Here is a 20526-nt window from a genome sequence, read left to right on the forward strand (position 1 = left end):
TTCTAGATGGTAGAGTTATAAATATATGAATACAACGTGTTGTATTTTATTTATGTCATACCTTGGCCATACCCACCCGAGAAAACACACATTTCAATGCGGAATGCGCCAGAAGTTGAGGGAGTTTTGTGTCCTCGAACAAGAAACTGTAGCAACATTGATTCCAATCTCCGAATCCGGTATTCGAATTTCCGACGGCCGCGCAACCGAGGCGTTCGAAATGCGTTCGAAATATTCTATGGAAGCCTGTGTGATAACCCTCCCGAACCCTATGTGATCCGGATAGTTATCACACGGTCCGGAACACCCGTATCAGGCCCAGGCATGACATAAAATACATGTACACAAGATTAACTATTCAAAACACTCATTTCTGTGTTTAGTTTTATGGCACTGTTAACTGTACAAACAACTAATATCAGTCAAGCCCATCAACACCACAAGGCAATGGTTACAGCTGTTATAACTCCATTCCTCAATTAATAAAGGGTGGATAACTAATGTAGGGAATGTCTTGACTTGAATATTAATCAACTTTTTTTTCTTCATTTTTCCTGATATGAAACGGCTAATACAATTTGGCAAGCCCTACGACTATGAGAAAAACACTTTCACTGTGGAGTCCACCCCTCTCCGGCACATGGGACATTCCACCATCCCGTCAGCGCAGTGCCCGCAGCATGCGTAGTGTCCGCACGGCACGAACACGACCTCGATCCTCGCGTCGAAACACACCTTACAGGTGTGCTCCTCCCGATACCGCTCAAGTTCCGACTCCACATTATCACCTGTGGTCACCTTACAGGTGGGCTGGACTGTACCACTGTCCGCCGTGGGGGAGGGAGGGATGTCTTCTGTGCTGGGTGTGTTCTCAGATTCCGGGGTTGTTGTCGTCATGACGACCGTAGGAGGCGTGTTCGGTAGCTCGTCGTTTCCCAGTTTCTCCTTCGCTCGGGCGATTTCGTCTTCAAGGTCCTTCAGCGCCTGTAAGAGTTCTGCAATGGACGCAAAGTTTTCGCGGTGCGTCTCGAGCCTTCGCCATGTCGCGTGTTGGACAAGATCGCGGTCGTATCCCGCCCGGAGCACGTTTTTTATGACCGGACTTGCCATCGCGTCCGCAACGCTGTTCGCACTCTGCAACGGCTCCCTTACAGCATCCACCGTCTTTCCTCCCCCATCCTTGTACTCAACTGTTTTCTCCTCGAAAGTCTTCTCTGTGTTGTCAAGTTTCTTACCAGCTTTCTCATACTCACGTTTCAAGTCCGTGACTCCTTGGAGGAGTTCAGGAGCAGACTTGAAGGGTCCCTTCCCCTCCTGAAGACGTCGCCACACCACGTGGCGCACGGTCTCAAGGTCATGACCTTGGGACAGGACACACAGGACGACCTGCTGCTCCATGGCCAAGGTCAGGTTCACCTCCTCCTTCTCTTTAAGGAAGTCCTTGTCTCCAAGCTTCTTCTCCGCAGCCGTATACTCCTGTTCCAAGTCTTTCACAGCTTGGAGAAGCTCAGGCCCAGACAGAAGACCGCCCGCTTGTAACCGCCGCCAGACAGCGTGCCTTACAAGCTCAAGGCTGTAGCCCTCTCGTACAATGTTTTTCACAACCATAGACTTCATGGCTTCAGTCAGGGAGGGAGGCTGGGGGGCATTGGTGGCCCCTTGAGCTGGACCACCATCCTCCTCCTCCTCCTCATGTGGGTCTGCAGGGATGGCCATCAGGCACAACTTCCTGCCTTTGTTAAAAGTCAAGTTTCTGTCGAACGGAAGGGCATGAAAGTCCTCCACGTTTTCAGCCCTCACTGTGTCAGCGCTCTCCCACTCATACGGCTGAGCATCAACTTCGTCTGAGTTTTCTGCTTTCACCACGGAGTCAAACGGTTGGGCACCAACGTCCTCTACAGTGTCCGTGCTCTCTCTCTCGTATGGCTGAGAACTGACTTCCTCTGCATTTACTGCTCTTATGACAAAAGTGCTCCCCAAGTCTTTACCCTGCGAAGCGACCATGTACGTATCGCTGAAGTCTGCACTCTGCTGGGGTTTGTCGACAGAGTACGTCTCTCCAAACAGCTTTCGCAGCTGTGAGATGGAGTATGTTTGCCTCAAGTCCTGGTCTGGCTGCGAATCTGGGGAATCCTCGGGCGACGGTTCCCGTTCGGATTTCTGCCTAACAGGAGCAGTTTTCCGGACAGGCACAGCTTTACACTTCTTCGTCAGCGGTGTATCGCCTTGCTCTCCAGTTTTCTTGCTCTCGTTGCTCGGAAACGCCATCATGGACGCCTGACCGAGCCGGGGTCGAGGCGTGACCTCCGCGCTGTCGTCTGTAGGGATAGCCATCTGGTAGGACTCTGTACTAGTCTGCCTCGCTGAGGAGAACGTGGCCGTGTGGTGGCTGGACTCTGTCTTCTGCAGAACAGAACAAGGAAGGAAGAGAACAGCCGGTTAGTTACTATCAGGAACAGATACTAGGCTATGAAACATGGAGCAATTAGATTTTGGACGTGTTCTTTTGCTTGGTATATCGTGTTGATATCTTTTTTGCTAAACAGACATATGTTGTCGCTCACAGTCCACACGGTACCAGCACAACATTGCAAACTTGAGCTGCTCACAAGGCAACGTAAATTATCTGGAATCTTGGTGGTTGTAGCTAACAACATTTGGTTGCTTAAGATCTAGAAGTCTATGATACGCGAAACACTTTACATCGAGTACTGAACAGACAATAATGCGAGTATTTGGGCTGGATGTCGGTTAGATTCCATCTCCATTCTCACCGTGTTGTCGGCGCAGCAGGTTCGAGTGACGACGCTTGTCGTGGCGGAGGCTGCGTGGGTGACCTTGACCATGGTCTCTCTCACCAGCCCTGTGAGTCTCATCGCTCCTGTCATGACTGATCTCACCGCCTCGCTCGGGCTCGGAATCTGTCAATCAATCAATCAATAACTGATCAATAAAGGATCAATAACTGTGGTCTCTCTCATGACTGATCTCACTGCCTTGGTCAGGGTCAGTCAATCAATAAACAGCAAATCAATGAATAGGCGATCAAGAAATAACTAATCAATAACCAATCATCAATAACTATGGCCTCCTTAGCATTGCTCCTGTCATAACTGGCCAATCGATCAACCAATCAACCAACCAACAATGATGCTGATCAATAACGTTTTTCACTAGATAACGCTGTAACCTTTCACAGAGGCCCTTGGGAAGGGGGGGGGGGCATCAAGAGTCAAAACATAGATTAGTGTGTGCCAGCACATGGATCCTGGGTTTGCTCATATACTGTGTGCAGTGAGTGGTATAATCTGTCAAATGCATTTCTCCTTTCCTACTCTACCTATAGAGGTCCAACATGACCAGCAGGTGAAAACTGACCAAGTTAGCTGTAGAACCTGTTGTTATTTTTAGCTCCTTTCGTCTTTGTCTACAGTTGAGAACAGCATTGGACTTCTAAATGTACATGTATGTTAATTGTTCAACACAACCATACCCTTAATATAGCATATGGGACAAATATAGTTCCAGATTCAGGTCCTCAGTATTCAACACCTCTCTATATAGGTCTACCCTGTGCTTATTTAGAACATGACCTATTTCTTCCTGCAGTGTGAAAACTTGCAACAAGTATCTTGTAGTGGAGGCCATGCCATTTGTTTGAAACTTAGACATCATCTATCATATTAAAAAGCAGGCTGTATCAGATATATATCAAAGCAATGTTTTTTTTTTCAAAATCTTAGGCCAAAAACATTTTTTTGAAGCCTGAGAAAAAAGCTACTTGTTTGAGATGAATCTTGATAAAAGGTAGCAACTCTACATCAAAGTCATATTCTTACCAAGCTTGCGCCTGATTGGTTGTTGTCATGGTGATGAGAGTTCACCTCAGGTGATTGACAGGCAGCAGGAAGCAATGCAGGAGGTGGTACAGGCAGTCTGGTGGGGGTGCCGTTGTTAAATGGAACAGCAGCTGGTGGAGGAGGCAGTCTGGTGGGGGTGCTGTCCGTAAATGGAACAGCCTGAAACCTTATGGACGAACTTGGCACCTGGAAATTAGGAGGAAAAATTGTGACCTACTTTGGCTTGTAGAACTCAAATTCAGGTTATTCTTTTAACTAGGAATGCACCATTAATGCTAATACAGTATGCTTGCAGTTTGCATTATATCTAAGTATTTACTGAATACATTTTATCCAGAACTTGGAATCATATTAACTGATTATGAAACACCTCAAAGGCAAACTTCATGACAGGTCAATTGAAGAATTGAACTTCGGGAATGAATTGTCATAAATTAGCTGCAACAAACATTTTGACAAATTCTTGACGCTACTCAGCATATAATGTACAAACAACAAAATTTAGCAAAAAAAGTTTAAAAAGCATATGAATTCAATTACAAGAGCAACCATGACTAGATATTGCTTTTAGATTCAAAGAAACAATGAAAAACAGATCGCCACATTTTATAGGTTAGAAACGTGCATCAAAATCCCGACCTACCGCGCTGAAAGCTCACCGGTTCTGTCTGAACCCCGGACAAAAACAACGCGGCACGAATGACGTGTCAGCAGAGGGTACCCCACAAGTACACGTCAGCTTTGGGTTCATGTGAGCAACAAGTGGAACATTGCGAAACTTTGGGCAATGGTGGGGACAGGTTTGGATATCTTAGCATTTCAAAGTAGTCTATGTTGTTTTCGGAGTGGTTTTTGCTTGGGATTAAGCACTTGGCGAGCCTCTGAAGATCTTAGAAACAACCCGGAAGTGAGGAAAACACGGGTTGCCCCGTTTGCACCCTCTGACGCAATACCATTATACATTGCATGTACATGTACGTGGCCAAAACAACCCGTGGTTTCTCCAAATATATCAATATTGTTCTAAATTGTGGGCATCAAACACCTAACTACTCAATTATCTCAGTATTTAGCGACAGTTTTTTTTTTGGGGGGGGGGGGGGTAGCCTATGTGTTAGTTTCATTAGGGTCGCGAGCACTTTGCTTTCTCAGAAACCAAACGAAAACATTTTTGTGATGTGCACGAATAAATGCCATAAAATGGAGGCCAAATGCTACTCAGGTTTAAACATGATATCAAGTAAGAGAAACTCAGTGCTAAGTAAGAGATTGTATTACTAAGAAAGCCTACCGGAGGTTTGGCACGCCAACCGGGTGGTTTCCGTGCTCGCAGTTTGCAGTTTCGTCCGGATGGTTCGGGACTCTTCCGGACTGCTGGGCGGGACACGTCTGTCATGGCGCGGGGTACCTTGGGGTCAGCTACGGCAGGAAAACAAACCAAAGAAGAATGAAGTCTTGCAGCTCATAGTAAGTCTTCCGCAGGTTGAGCAGGCGCCCATTAATATACAGTTTATCATAAATCAAATACATGTAGTGTATGATGGCTGTTTCTTCGCTTGTAGTACATGTATATATATATATATACTGGTTAAATGCACCGTTAAGATCCCCCCCACACTGGCACATTTTTCGAAAGCTCTGAATAGTGGAATTGAACGTCGTTTCATCAAGCTACACACAGATCACAGGAGCTAAGGAAGCTCGCAGCGAATCGGACAAAGTGGAAGGGACTGAAGGAAGACTGAATGCGGCTGCAGGATGTTTCAACTACTGCAGCAGCAGAAAACAGTGGACAGTACTACTACCACTACACACATATCTCGCCCACTGTTAAGCCGGACTTAAGGACTGCTGCAAGCCTCACTGACAAGCGGCTATCATAGTTTTACGTATAACTGTTTCCTACCGTAGCATAAAAGAACAAGTTAGAATACTCCTGTAAGTTTTAAATGTTATTACATGAGAGGCACATGCCACACCCCCTCCCCACCCCACTCTACAAACACATTACGTCACCCTGACCTGTAACCGGTCATGCGGTACCAAAAGAAAGAACGTGTTTTGTTCCCTTTTTGTGGCGGTAAGGATTCTGAATTGGAGAACTGAAATACTTTGGATGCTAAGTAAAATGCAACCAGAAAGCACATAGATATTCTTAGGCCTCAAATGCCATTCCTTAACCCTGAAATTAGTGAATTTTAAGAAACCTCACTCACCTACTCCCTCGCAACTAGTACAGTGATTATCCTACTGAAATTCACTACAGATAATATAACCAGACTTTGACGTACTTCCCAGCTATTTCCGGACACGACAGCGGTCTAAAAACGTCCTCTAGACAAACTATGAGATGCCTGGCCGCCGTGAAACGACCTAGCGAGGGCAACACTGCCGCCTGAAACACGCCGGTCACACGCAACAAAATTTTGTCAGAAAGTTTAACTTTGGAATGCGGAAGTAACATTGCTGCAGAATTGTATCAATCATGTTCTGCACCGATTGTTAAGTATTCTTGCTACAATACGAGTCATGTTTCCATGGAAACGGGTAAGAAAGGGGAGAAGACACTCACTAGACACTCACCAGTATGACTCAGCCGGCATCTCAAGTCCTGTGGATGTGAAACCGTCTTGTGAAATGCGTTGGTGGAACGTTCTGATGCAACGTCACGCAATACACGCACTGCGTTACACCAACCACACCGCGGGGCAGCATGGGTAGGGACGATGTGTTATTTCATAGGGGTCTATTTATATAGATTATCTGAAATATGACGCTATTCTACTATTGTAATGTAACATCAACAACACATAATTCTTGAAAATATTTAATTGTAAATAGTGTAGTAACGATATACCATATTTGTCACAAATAGTTACTTAAGTACAAATATATTACATCAAACACCCCTTCAATATGGTACCGTCTGATTTCGCAATGTTTACTAAATGACATCATTTGGAAATCCCCAGCCGCTGCCTCCCTCCCCGCCCAGAGTTGGGCAATCCCTATTATCTCTGCACAGACGCATGTTTTTAGCTGAAGACGGAGAAACGCGAATCTTAAACCTCAAGACATCGGTGTGAAAAGACTTGAGACGTGACGGCGACTGATGTGAGTAAATATCTGACGTCATAACGTCACGTATGTGCGAAATTCTGCGAGATTTTTGTGACGCCGTGAGGTCGTTTGCCCCCCTCCCCCTTCGTCACGTATGCGCGCTGTGTCGCTGGTGTTGGGGGTGCGTCCTGCATGACAACAACATGTCTATCAATTTGAGGGGCGGGGTTAGATTAATGAAAACGTGTTGATTAATGTAGTTCTGTGTGTTTATTTCTTTTACAACAAAATCTACACGAAAATCGGATTTTATTTTTGTAAAATTGAAGCCATTGTGACTCATCTATATGTATGTTCCCATGTCGCCCGGTTGCCGGAAAAACACTGTTACGGTGACGAATCTTACAAGGAAAGAATCAGATACTTTGGAATATTAAAATCAGTGGTATATCGTGTGTTTCAAAAAATTCTAAGAACGAATTTTTCTGAGGTCTGATCTCCATTGTGAAAACAGAACCGCTCAATTCTGGGGTAATTTTTGTCTTCCCTGTTTTGGCTGGCTTTCGTCTGTAAGTTCTCTTTTTGGAATTAGAGATAAAATGACAGTTAAATCTATCTGTTGGTTATATGTATTCAATTATAAGACATCTATGTGGAAAGTTGCCATTTTAGATACTAAGTAGCTGAACCAGTATTAAGCGTGTTGGATGGACGGTAGAAACAATCGAGGTCGGGCTTGGATAGTAGCAACGCTATTTTGTTAAACAGTCTTTTTAAAAATCCTTTACATGGGAACTGAAAATGGCGCTTACATATGACTAAGATGTAGTAGACAATAGCATGCATAGCTTATTATGTTTTTGTCCCAAAGGAGCTATCTGTAGACTTCCTCATGCGGTATGATAAAACTGTCACGCACGGTACATGTTGTAGGGGAAACATTAACCTGATGGTGGAGTATCCCCGGGGGGAAAGGGCTCGACAGCTAGAAAACACCGATTGCTTCTCTTCATAAAATGTCAGTACATAAAGTAGGATGTTTACTAAAACAATCATGTTCATCTTGAAATGTTTTGTATATATCAAGGACATTGTGTCATGTACTTGGTGTATAGATAAATAGATAGATAGATACTAGACAGATAGATGGATAGATCAATAGATGGAAAGATAGATGGATAGATAGATGGATAGATAGATAGATAGATAGATAGATAGATAGATAGATGGATACTAGATGGATAGATGGATAGATAGATAGATGGATAGATGTAGATAGATGGATAGATAGATCGATAGATCGATCGATAGATAGATGGATGGATAGATAGATAGATAGATGCGCTGCTGAAGTGCGTCCCTGTTTCAGTGTTACCAGAGGTTAACGACCTTTCTTCTGAAGCCGATGATATATAAAGGTCGGTAGGTCAAATCACACCCGCCATGCTACTGGAAATGGACGTTGGCCATGTAAAATGAACTTGTATATGCTGCCCAACTTCTTACGACTAGCTAGTATCATATAAGAACAGATTTCCGTTTCTCTCCAAGCAGACATAGGGAGGTCAGGTCTTAGCATTTTTTGGCTGCTCTGGTTTTGCACAACAAAACAAAACTCTCCAAAAAGATCTTTCAGCTGCAATGGCAAGGTCGTGGCTGCCCGGCATGGTGGTCACATTGGGCTCATGGACACAGTATGATCGGCTTTGACAATCTTGCCACAGGTTGACCTGCTTCCATGCGGTCCATGTCAAATTACATTGTAATGTATTGCCTTTGTCAGCAGGGTTAGCCCTTCGTAATAGTTACAGGCTAGTTGGGTAGCCCTGGCTGTGTGTGCTGAACAGCCAAATCAATAAACAAATAAATAAGTTACCTGCTTTGCATTTTTTCACAACAGAACGTCATAACAGCCAGTTAACGTTACAATCCTCCCTTGAACTCTTGAAAAACGACCTCGGCCGAATGAGTGTATGTTTTGCATACTTTCAAGGTGAAATAAAGGTTGAAAAAAATCTTGCCTCCTGTATCTGCTTGGACATTAGCTGTCCGCTTAAATCAGAATCTGAATCGATAAACTCCCGACCATAGCCATGACTAGTCACGTATCGTGTGGCGGCGATGCGGACCATTTGCCGGTCTGATCTCCACCCGGCATAACAGACATGCACGTCGGGCTGCCAGGCGCCGCGATGGTGTGTTGTCGTCATCGAGATCCGGACAATAGTCCATCTTGTGGAGCTTTCGTTTAACGTATTAGTATTCATCGCTTCTTTTTATCATACTTATAACTCCACCCCAGGGACTGAGGTATTGTTTTCTCTTGACTGTCTGTCTGTGTTTATGTGATTCCAAAGACTCGGATTTGTTTTCACGATTCTACACGCAATGCAGCATTGTCATACATCCTTAGCGTTGATACATTTGTCCGTATGACTGGAAGGATGGCGAAGCAGTATGGGCAAAGGAATGATGTCTGCCTTCTCTGATTGCCTTGTTTAGTGTTAGTTGCTTCAAATCATGGCAGATTGGTTGATGGCCCAAGGTATTGCCACATCTTTCTGGTAAATACAGAAATATCAGGAACTAGTTCCTATACTACATTAACTTTCAATTAGCTAAATGTAGCTTTGTTAGATTTCATAATTAGTGTAAATTGTAATCATTCGTAACGAAGGCTATATGAAGATTCTGCAGTAGAGATGGGGAGGGGGGTTCTGCTATTGCCGCCATTCCCACATCTCTGTTGATTGCCGTCGTGATATCTCATCATTACTACAATCGCCGCTGGAGTCCTGTCAGTTGTTACTGGGGTTCCTGGAAAGATATCATTACTATACGCTGTGGGGAGAGTCGGCACTGATATAATCTGTGAACACTACAGATTGTGTATCAGCGCTAATCTCCAATCAGATCTACACGGTGCACCGAAAATCGTATATGCTAGCCAGAGAAGCTCCAGTCAGCCACCTACGGTGCGGACTGGAGCTTATGTGGCTAACTGGAGCTTCTCTGGCTAGCATATACGATGTTCGGTGCACCGTGTAGATCTGCTTGGAGATTAGCACTGATACACAATCTGTAGTGTTCACGGAATGATAGCATTACCCTGTGATGAGAAGGCGGTACTGATACCCAATCTGTATTTTAACCACGTACACTTATCTGTAAATGCCCGCAGCCGCGGTGTAGTGGCCGAGTGATATTTGATGATTAGGCCACGCCAATTTATTTTCTTGGTTCTGACTCTGAGACAATTTGAAGAAGAAATTCAGTAAGAGGTCAAGATAAAACAGAAGACTGGTAAGAAATCTTTCACCGGTTTCATTCACTCCTTGAAACTGGGTGTAACAAGTCTGGGAAATTCTGCTCATACTATTAGATATTTGTATTTCAGAATTTTGCTGTTGAATTTAGTGAACTAACAAATGAGTTGGCATGGTCGCACTTCTGATGGCAACACTGGACCGGGAACAAACTATACAAACCGAAACGCATGAACATATGGGACTGAGGAAAGATGAACATAAGATAATCCGACACAGAAAAATAAAGATTAAAGACAAATATTGCTAACATGACTACAGTGTGCTAAAGAGGACTGCAAAGGAATACTCCTGGCATACCATGCTGTGGTGGAGACTCATTTAGCTGGCGCCATTGGGGTAATAAAACCACCTAATATCCGGCCAGCTGCAGTTTCGGCGGTAATAACCACGAGACATTGCACCGTGACAAACATGTGGAGCGTGCATTGTAGGTCATACATGCTGAAAATTATCCACAGGCAGATCTATCAGGGCAAGGCAATGTCAAAAGGCTTAAGGGCCACCTTGTACCAGAAACCACTGGTGCTGGCTGGCCCTTTTGATACTGCCTTGCCACCGATAGATCTGCTTGGAGATTAGTGGGAAAGGGTGCCGGCAAATCCCCAGATCGCCGTTCAAAGCAACTTCTTATATTGGAACAAAACCTGAAAAATCACATATCGGAATGCCCAATTTCACCAACTACAAATAAGACGATTTTAATACAGACTTTCTGTGCTGTTTCAATTGGTATTCTATGTGTGCAACAGGATGTATAGAACACGTTCCGCGTTGTTACAAAATGTTGTGCCGCAAATTACATTCATTTGATTTTAAGGAATTCAAAAATGAAGGTGTAAATAGCTAAGTACCGGTACCGTTCATTTTGTTTTGATTTCAATCAACAGGATTCTGAATTTGCCGTAAAGTAAAAAGGAATCAGGAATATCCTGTCAATAGTCCAACATTCTGTTATTGACAGGATGGTCCTGTCTATAGCCACTTCCATCAGAAATATCTTCTTCTTCATTTTTCAGATTCTACTTTCTGGACGAACGATGTGAGCAGACCGGGGCACAGTCATGTCTTCCTTGGTTCACCCGGGCGGTTCGGAAGAACCGTCTTTACAGACTAGCCAGGTGCCGGCACAAGACACGGTGGTCCTCCGCCGCACCCCGACAAGCACCGCCCAGAAGACGGAGAACCGGCGTAGCATCGCGTACGAAGTGCCGCTCGGAGACAGCCCCTCGGACGATCCCTCGGAGTTCACCCGCGAGCAGGCCCGGCTGGACACGTACCGGGACTGGCCGCGCGACTGCCCGGTGGCCCCCGCCGAGCTGGCCCGAGCGGGCTTCTACAGTCTGCGCGATGGGGACCGTGTGCGCTGCTTCGTGTGTTACAGAGTGCTGCGGCAGTGGTGCGCTGGAGACGACCCTCTGGAGGAGCACAGGAAGCATTACCCGGACTGCCCGTTTGTGAAGGGAGAGGACGTGGGAAATGTGCCATGTTGTAACGGAGAGGCGACAGCAGCCACGTGTAACGGGGGAACCGAGACCGCATCACCAAATGGTTAGTACAACCACGTTTCTCCAACACAATTGGGAATAGATAGAAGATACAGCTCAGGAATTTCCATCTATCTCCTCTGTAGCACTGGGCATTGGTGGTCCAATTTAATCTTATGTCGATAATCAAGTTCAATTTTGTTATATGGTGTTCTGATGATTTCTTACCACTTCTGAATAAATGCGCATGAAAGACATAGAGATAAGATATTAGATATGATATTAGTTCATCGCATCTTAATTGATAGTTTAGCTCTACTTAAATACGTATTGTACAAAGCTAGTTTTGCTATGCATTGCGCTGATGATAGAACTATAACGACGCCAGAAAGAATAGTTAAGCATGTATGATGTACCCACTAATGAAGATCCTGCGAATAAACAGACATTAAAAGATGATAAAGCTCGTAACGCCTAAGGTTGCGAGCGGTTCTTTTCAAATAAACCTGTCCACACCTGTATCATGAGAACGGCCGCTTTGCCGCTTTATTTTCGGAAGGCCGCTTTACCTCTCTTATATCCGTACTCAGCCACGGAAGAGGCGCCGAAGTTTCCCCAGATGGTTGCAGAGACGCTGCGACTGTCCACCTTCCACGGCTGGCCGCATACCTTCCTCACAGCGGCCGACCTGGCCAGGGCTGGCTTCTTCTACACATGTAAAGGTTCTTTTCTTAGTTTTACTTCCGGTGAGACAGGAAGCAGGAGTTGGTAAAGGTGACGTCGATATATAAATGGTTTATTCTGGAATTGACACATACAGAAATTAAAACAGCATTGCAGCCGATGTTACCTAATCCGGCTGAATTACGCAGTCTTAAGATTAAAAGTACAAAAGAGCACACTCAAACAATCGGAAAATATATACAAAACCCAAATGTACATCCAACAGTAGATATGTTTGTATGACTCTACGACTTCAGTAACGTAGCGTTGATGAAGGTTAACTTACAGATGAACAATCATCTAAGGCAAATCAATCTCTACAACTGGATAAGACACGGAGACTACTTCCCAGCGTTTCCCAGTCACTCTTCTTCACTCGCCGATGCGATGGAAATTTACTCGAAACGTCCGGAAGTAATCTCAGTATCTTATCCAGTTGTACAGATTGAAATGGAAATCTAGAGTTGTTTTTTTTGTCAAACGTTTTAAGCTGGATTTTCTACTTTTATTTCGCGATCTACTATGCCTCCTTCCTGTCTCCTCGCGCGGTGCTGTGCTGTTATCATATTGTTATTGTCCTGTTTTCTAACATTGTTCATAGCCATACATCTTACATATTTGACATAACAACATTAAGTTTACAATCCATTTTGAGACATCTCTAACTACAGTTGCATATACTATCTGGCCGGTATATATCTCTTTCGGGAACGAGTTTTGCACTGTGCGTTGCTTTCCACCGGTCTTCTGTTTGTTTTCTGCTGCTATCGCGATATCGATATCTGCCTGATCTAGTAGGTAATAAAGCTGTAATATTTGTTTGTATTGCCTTTTTAACCTCCTTGTTTTTTTTTTCGTAATTCCTATACATTACACATTCTTTTTGGCGACGCCTCTGGAGCAGTGGCTTTTTTTCCGTATATCTGGTGAAAGACAGGACACTATAGAAACGGAGATTAGCACCGTCCCTACATACAAAAAGATATGGGAAGAATTTTAAAAAACTTTTTTTCCTTCCTCTCCCGCAGTGAAGGGCGGAGACAGCGCGCGGTGCTTCCACTGCGGCGGCGGCCTGAAGAACTGGCAGCCGGGAGATGACCCCTGGGTCGAGCATGCGCGCTGGTACCCCATGTGCAAGTTCGTCGAGAACAGCAAGGGGGTGCAGTTCGTGCAGGACGTGCTGAATAAGTACAAAGTTGGCGAGGTGAGTTTTGTCGATGAAAGCACTAAACGATCGGTCGCCATCTTGGATCTGACCGTTCCTTCAAGATGGCGGCTATATTTGTCACCATTGATTTACAGAGAAATCTGTTGGCCTCACCAATAGGGCATTTTCACGGACTTTTCATATCAATGAAGGGAGCACGTACTGACTGTCATGTTGGTGCCTTTGATTTGATTTGGATTTCAATGGACCGTGGCTCTAGCTTTAGATTTTCATGTGTTTATGTATCAAATATTTTATGTATTTAAAACAATCGAATTTCATCTGTTTCTGTAGGACATAGCCGGGAATGAGGACTTCGGATCCGGTCGCGCCAACCGCCCGTCCAAGCTGGCCACGCCCACGTCGCCCCGGGAGATGACGATGTCTTGGCTGTCGCCTGGCTACGAGGAGCTGTCCGCGCCGCCAGGTGCGTGATCAGGGCGTGATCGTCACATGGTCAAGACATGATTAACACATGGTCATGGCGTACATAACACTCGAAACAGGCATGATGAGCACATGTTCAACTAAGTCATGCTTAGCACAGGTTGGTCTTTTATGGATAGACATAACAGGTGCGTGATCGTCACATGGCCAAGGCATGCTCAACACATGGTCAAGGCGTGCTTAACACATGCTTAGGGCATGCATCTGCACATGAAGTAGAACTATAACTACACTCGTCATGAATAGAGACCACGGTAGGGGTATAGACTTAGTCACGTTCGGGACCGCATTCTCCTCGTTGCAGCGACATCTAGCGTCCCGGAGTAGCTGCTGTCACCATTGCCCTGATGAAGGAATGTCGAAAATCTATTGATTTGATTTATATCAGCCTTATGAAACCATTGATGGATATGAGAGATATGAATTTCCTTTTTTGTCCCCACTCCTCAGCCGTTCCCTGGTTCGGCGACGCCGGCCCGGAAGTGAACGAGAACCTCCCCGCGCAGCCGCTGAACGTTCTGACCGCCATGGAGACGGAGCCCGCCAGAACGGTGGTTGCCATGGGACACCAGCCGGACGTCGTGCAGCACGCCATCTGGCGGCGCCTCGAGAACAACAACGCCACCTTCCCGTCCACGCAGGAACTGCTGGCGGTGGTGACGGAGCTGGAGGAGGAGTACCGCAGAGCGCGGGAGAAGCTGGGCGAGGGCGCGAACCGACCCAGCGTGGCCGAGGTCATGGACACCGAGGTTATCGCCTCCATCGTGGCCGAGGGGTACGACCGAGGGCTCGTGCAGCACGCCGTGTGGCGGAGACTGGAGTCGGCGGGGCGGGGCTTCGGGAGCGCCGAGGAGGCTCTGCATGCGGTCCGGGGCCTGGAGGAGGAGTACAGCCGCCTGAAGAGGAAGAAGCTGGAGGAGCACGAGGGGAATACGCTGCAGTACTCGGGAGGCGCGCCAAGGGGCGGCTCGATGTCCAGTAACAGCCTGCAGAACCTGGGTTACGCCACGTCGGGCGGGAAGGCGGCGGGTCTGCCCAACTGGACGGTTTCAGGGCAAGCCGGGGCTTTCTCCGGTGCCAGCTTCTCCTCAGGTCAGTTTGTAACCTTTGACTCTTCTCGGGTCTCCCTTAACACCTAATATCTTCGGAATGTATCGAACTACCAGAAATCTATTGAAAATTGCCGAAGTAAAATTAAGTCCACGTCCCTGAGTCATACATATTTACATTAAATTATAATACCTTCGCCAAGAAGGTTAGATTTTTGATGCCGTTTGAGGAACGCCATCAAATCTATCAAAAATCAAGAAACCAAGTTATAAAGATCTATTTCATATCAATTTTATCCAAAGATTCTTTGACTGAGATGACGTTTATCGAAGGTTTTCGGCTAAACGATTCGCCAGAGGTGATATAGGTCGTCTGGACAAAAGGTCGACTATCTCTTTTTTTGCTAATTTTTAGTTATTTGAGTCATCAAAGAGAAAAGGCTGGTGGCTGAAGACCGACTTGATTTTTTTTTACAGAGGGCATTCCCCACGAGTTACAGTCCGAGCTGGAGCGTCTTCGCGAGGAGCGGTGCTGCAAGGTCTGCATGGACCGCGAGGTGGAGCTCGTGTTCCTGCCGTGCGGCCACTACGCCTGCTGCGTGCCGTGTGGGGAGGGCATGCAGGAGTGCCCCATGTGTCGCGCATGCGTAGAGTCAAAGGTCAAAGTCTACATGTCGTAAAGATTCTTTTTGTGCATCTGTTGTAAAAAGCTGCCAACAAAAAACTTGGCGCAAAATTTGGCTTCCATTATGCACATGATCAGAAAAACGCATTTTCATGTAAAAAAGATGGGAAAAATTTATATATTGTGCGATTAGCACTATGCGTATAACCCTTTTGTTGAAAAAGTTCTGTGCTGTTGTGTTTCGGGTTCTTCCATTTCAATTGTGCAAGAGGGGCTCATTTAAGGTAAAGAGTTTGTCAAAAAAGCCAAAACAATAAATGAAACAATCAACGATCTTTTTTCAAAATCATGCATACAGAAATAGTACATTGTATGTACTGTACTATACAAGTCAAGTGTCGTGCGGCAATGCATAAAACCAGAGCTGAAAACAACAACAACAGCAACAACAACGTAAAATACACTTGGTTGCGGCTCACCCTGAGTCAGAACAGTTGGAATGGTATAGCCCTGGATTTTTGTTTACGTATAGTGTTTGCATGGTGATGTTTTCTTGAACTGTGGCTGAATTATATATATGTTATTGCACAAAGGAAACCAAAAGCCATAGATTTGATAACTTTTTTTGACTGTGCAGAATTCAGACTGTCAGTAGTGGTGGGCAAAATTTGACTTAAAGGCATGTACTTATTAATAGATATACCTCGAAAGAAAGATAAATTATTCAAATTTTAAGAAAAGAACACAGTAACTTAAGTTAAGCTATGATGATGTTGTGTTTGTATATATGTATGAAGTGGTGTGTATATCTCTCTTGTAGATATCTATTCTAAACGCAAAAGTGTGATTTGCAATATTTAAGTATTATTGTGTACATGTGTCGTAGGTTTATCGACGTTGTGGGTGAGCTAAGATATCCTCAAAGAAGAATAAAAAATGATTGGATTATTGGAAGATATTTGAAAATTGATAGAAGAACGTGTCTGGTAAAACGTGGAAAGTGGTGTTCAGAATCACAGTATCTCAAGATCAGTCGTACCAAAATCTGTTTGGAATAGATTGTATGGTATTTATTTTGTACCTGAAGATGAATTAAAGTGTACCGAGCTCGTGGAAAAAAGAACGTTAAAAAATTTCCTGAAATAGAGGAGAATTCCAAAAGAAAATTGAAAATTACCTCAAAACCGGTGCTTTATTTGTGAATTTTGCTATAAAATCATGTGAAACTTAATAAGTAAAATTGGATTTGAGCAACCAGGAAATCCTGCTCGCCAGCATGTGCTGCTGCTGAACGATGGTTCATATTAAAGGCTCCGTACACGCGAATTAGAAATGTCGTGTCATTTTTTTATTGTTCAGAAGTGAAGACAGGAACAGTCATGGTGGCGACGCACTCAAGTTCACAGACTTATATTTGGCACCACTAAACATGATTTTATGTAGAAACAAATGAGTGTGAACAAAATAGGCTGGTATCTGGACGAACTTTATAGATATGAGAGAAACAAATTATACAATACAACAAAATTTTATAGAATAGCAGTAGTAATAGTAGTAGTAGAACCTTTATTTTACTTGGAAGGCCCTGTCGGCCAGTACATATACATATATATATATACATGTCCGTTCTTCCCAGGGGTCCAAGTGGAGGGGGTGTCACGGGAAATAAATAAGATACCAAACAAATTACAACAAAAACAAATAATTAGTTATAATTAATCGATATTAATTTATCATGTTATGATATGATTATATATTCCCATTGTAAAGACAAACGGAGAGCGAACGGACACGCAGAAGTAACCTCTACGGTAAGGTACGATATCTGTCATAAACAATAACAGCATAGCAATAAACAACAAAATAATCATCATCATCGTGATGCGTGGGGGTGGGAGTAATCTAAAGCTAGCTGAAAACGGATATTAACTCGTGGACAAAACCATCTCTTACCTTAGCTTTGGGTGTTGTTTCATCATTACTAATAAAGTGTAGTAAATAATTTTAATCTAGACTAAAAAAACATGTAAGGATTTAACATGATGGTTACAAGTAATATTTATAACATAGATATAACATTGATCATATAATGAATTGAGCATATAATGATACTGATAATAGTACAATATGTGCGTGTGACAACAGCTGAACTATTTCGGCGTTACACACCAGCTTGATGTTGATGATGATCTACAAAACATTGGAGAACTTTAACTTAACTTAATCTCACCACGATATTTTTTTTTCATATTCCAGCACTGTAGTCAGTAAGTCTACCAAATTCTGGCTTCTGATGTTTCTTGTAGTTACAAAACCCACCGGCGTAAAGCAAGCCAGATACCAAGAAATATGATGCAAATGAGTGACGTGGTGATGATCACTGCAGTGTTCTGAACCACAGTCTTCGCTCTGGCCGGTTGATCTGTCTGGTTCCCTGTCGCGGTTTGGTTCCGTTCCTCGCGTACTGAAGACACAGCGATGACCGGTGTCGTATTGCTCTTTACCGGAGTGATCTTCAGATAGCTTTTCGAGGTTATTGTCCCTTGTGCGTCTGCCCTATTATATATTCTTGTCAGATAACTTTTCGTGGTTATATCTTGTGCGGCTGAACAGGCGGACAGATTTGCCGAGTGTAACGGCACGCCCTTCAGGTTGTCGGGGCTGTCGCATCGCAGTGCAGCACTGAAGACGAAGCTGTGAAACAGCACGCTGTTTTCCACAGCAGCTGCACAGCTGGGCCAGCACTGGCGAAACGCGCGAGCCATCCCCGCCAGCCACGTCATCCGGCAGTCGCACAGGAGCGGGTTACCCTGGATGAACCTGTGTCCCGAGAACTTGGCCCCCCTCAAAGAAATCCCCAAGTTCGCCTGTGAGAACGTAGCCAGCTTGTTGTATTCCAGGTTGACTTCGCGAAGATTACGGTGGACATCGATGGACAAGTCCAACCGTACAGTGGATAACTGGTTATGCGACAAGTCCAGCGTCACGAGCATGGTCATGTTTCTTAAAGACGCCCAAGGGAACGTTGTGAGGAGGTTCTGACTGAAGTTGAGCTTGTGGACGAACGCGAGGCCGAATAAGTCGGGGATAGTTCGGATGAGGTTCTGCTGGAGGCATACTTTGCCCACCAGGTGTGGCAGCCGAGAAGGGAAACTGGTGAGGTTGGAATTTGGACAGTTGATCGTGGTAGTTATTAGATGCGTTTTTACATAACACTTAGAGGGCAGAGACTCACCTGTTGTCTTGGTTGTTAGCAGGACCATAAGAAGGAAACACCTCAAATACTTCATGGTCTTCGTCATCTAAGAACCGAAAAGCGTGAGACACGAATCTGAACACAACTGGGCGTCTTCTCCCGTAGCACACAACTGGGCGTCTTCTCCCGTAGCACACAACTGGGCGTCTTCTCCCGTAGCACACAACTGGGCGTCTTCTCCCGTAGCACACAACTGGGCGTCTTCTCCCGTAGCACACAACTGGGCGTCTTCTCCCGTAGCACACAACTGGGCGTCTTCTCCCGTAGCACACAACTGGGCGTCTTCTCCCGTAGCACACAACTGGGCGTCTTCTCCCGTAGCACACAACTGGGCGTCTTCTCCCGTAGCACACAACTGGGCGTCTTCTCCCGTAGCACACAACTGGGCGTCTTCTCCCGTAGCACACAACTGGGCGTCTTCTCCCGTAGCACACAACTGGGCGTCTTCTCCCGTAGCACACAACTGGGCGTCTTCTCCCGTAGCACACAACTGGGCGTCCTCTCCCGTAGCAAATTGTCTGGTTCAGCTAAGCTCCCATATTGCAAGGAGGAGGGGCTCACACATGCGCACTGTCTGGTAAAGAGAGCGTCCGTCGTCTATCTAGATTGATTAGTCTGTTGTTGATGGAAAATTTGAATAGCAGCCCATGACTCATTAACTGTAGTAACACAAACAACAATTGTCTGTTTCAGTCTAATGTACCAGTTGAGCTCCTAATATTGCAAGAATCGGGAGAATGCTCACTTGTGAAGAAATCGTCCGACTGTCAGATCTAGCTGGCTTGCTGGTCTAAAATTGATGGAAAATCCAGCAGCAGCGCAGGACTCATACATTGTTGTAACATAATAAATAACATGTCGTTCATGTTTGCCCTATCATATATTATTTTTGGAAAGTCGCACAGTTTTCACCTAGAGCGATTCAAGTCTTGACGCAGAAGTTAAAGTCACCTTGGTTCCTGGTACTACAACTTGAAGCAAATTTTACAAAATTATACCGATTTTCTTTATTTACATCACCAGCTACATCTGCGTCAAAATGAGTACGCTTAAGTTAATACATCATAAGTAGCACATACCAGATGGTCCAAGCCAGTGCCCTTGTAGTGACGCGTGCTTGGGATACAATAGGCTGCTGAACTGTAGTAAGACTAGTAATCGTAGTTTCACACCTTGAGAAGTCGTTTGCCCTGTCAGCAGCTCCTTATTCTGCCAACTGCCGTTCCGTGTCTTGAACAGAACGCAAGAAGCCCAGCCGTAGACCAATCAGCCTCCGGAGGTCCTGACGCGTGGCCTGTCCTGGATTGGCCCTTCTGGTTGCCTGGCAACAACAATGCACGCACCTACGTGAGCTCAGCTGCGTCAAATGACTGGCGTTCTCCGGGAGTATTAATCAACTCTTATGGTTTCAAAACTTTATCCAGTTGCTTGAGTAATTGTTAAGTATCTCATTTTTGACATTGTTCTCAACTTTATTTCACACACT

The 20526-nt window shown here is 44.9% G+C and overlaps 2 protein-coding genes across 3 annotated transcripts; one reads left to right on the plus strand and one right to left on the minus strand.

Moving 5' to 3' along the window:
- Positions 1 to 332: 332 nt before the first annotated feature.
- LOC136422732 (uncharacterized) lies at positions 333 to 6569 on the minus strand. The gene is made up of 5 exons (XM_066410582.1): positions 6444 to 6569; positions 5152 to 5279; positions 3840 to 4046; positions 2775 to 2921; positions 333 to 2403 (listed from the first exon to the last, which is right to left on the minus strand). Exons 2-5 carry the CDS (start codon positions 5254 to 5256, stop codon positions 595 to 597), a joined length of 2268 nt encoding a protein of 755 aa, XP_066266679.1. The 5' UTR covers positions 5257 to 5279; positions 6444 to 6569; the 3' UTR covers positions 333 to 594.
- A 228-nt stretch (positions 6570 to 6797) lies between these two features.
- LOC136423451 (baculoviral IAP repeat-containing protein 7-like) lies at positions 6798 to 17104 on the plus strand. 2 transcript variants are annotated; one of them, XM_066411595.1, is made up of 7 exons: positions 6798 to 6974; positions 11266 to 11797; positions 12324 to 12455; positions 13485 to 13660; positions 13958 to 14090; positions 14561 to 15202; positions 15637 to 17104. In XM_066411595.1, the coding sequence occupies exons 2-7, from the start codon at positions 11311 to 11313 to the stop codon at positions 15837 to 15839; spliced, it is 1773 nt and encodes a 590-aa protein (XP_066267692.1). In that variant the 5' UTR covers positions 6798 to 6974; positions 11266 to 11310; the 3' UTR covers positions 15840 to 17104. The 2 variants fall into 2 exon arrangements, with proteins under 2 accessions (XP_066267692.1, XP_066267694.1); XM_066411597.1 differs by having other exon boundaries at positions 12324 to 12449.
- The last annotated feature ends 3422 nt before the right edge of the window (positions 17105 to 20526 follow it).

The sequence above is a fragment of the Branchiostoma lanceolatum genome, chromosome 17 (genome assembly GCF_035083965.1).
Source record: "Branchiostoma lanceolatum isolate klBraLanc5 chromosome 17, klBraLanc5.hap2, whole genome shotgun sequence".
NCBI classification, from domain to species: Eukaryota; Metazoa; Chordata; class Leptocardii; order Amphioxiformes; family Branchiostomatidae; genus Branchiostoma; species Branchiostoma lanceolatum.

Bases quoted from the DNA above. Each gene is read 5' to 3' on its own strand.
- LOC136422732 (XM_066410582.1), bottom strand. From the start codon at position 5,256: ATGACAGACGTGTCCCGCCCAGCAGTCCGGAAGAGTCCCGAACCATCC. The intron at 2,922-3,839 runs GTAAGAATATGA...ATTGATTGACAG, and splicing joins ACCAATCAGGCGCAAGCTTG to ATTCCGAGCCCGAGCGAGGC. The intron at 2,404-2,774 runs GTGAGAATGGAG...TCTGTTCTGCAG, and splicing joins CCTGCTGCGCCGACAACACG to AAGACAGAGTCCAGCCACCA.
- LOC136423451 (XM_066411595.1), top strand. From the start codon at position 11,311: ATGTCTTCCTTGGTTCACCCGGGCGGTTCGGAAGAACCGTCTTTACAG. The intron at 13,661-13,957 runs GTGAGTTTTGTC...CTGTTTCTGTAG, and splicing joins ATAAGTACAAAGTTGGCGAG to GACATAGCCGGGAATGAGGA. The intron at 15,203-15,636 runs GTCAGTTTGTAA...TTTTTTTTACAG, and splicing joins CGGTGCCAGCTTCTCCTCAG to AGGGCATTCCCCACGAGTTA.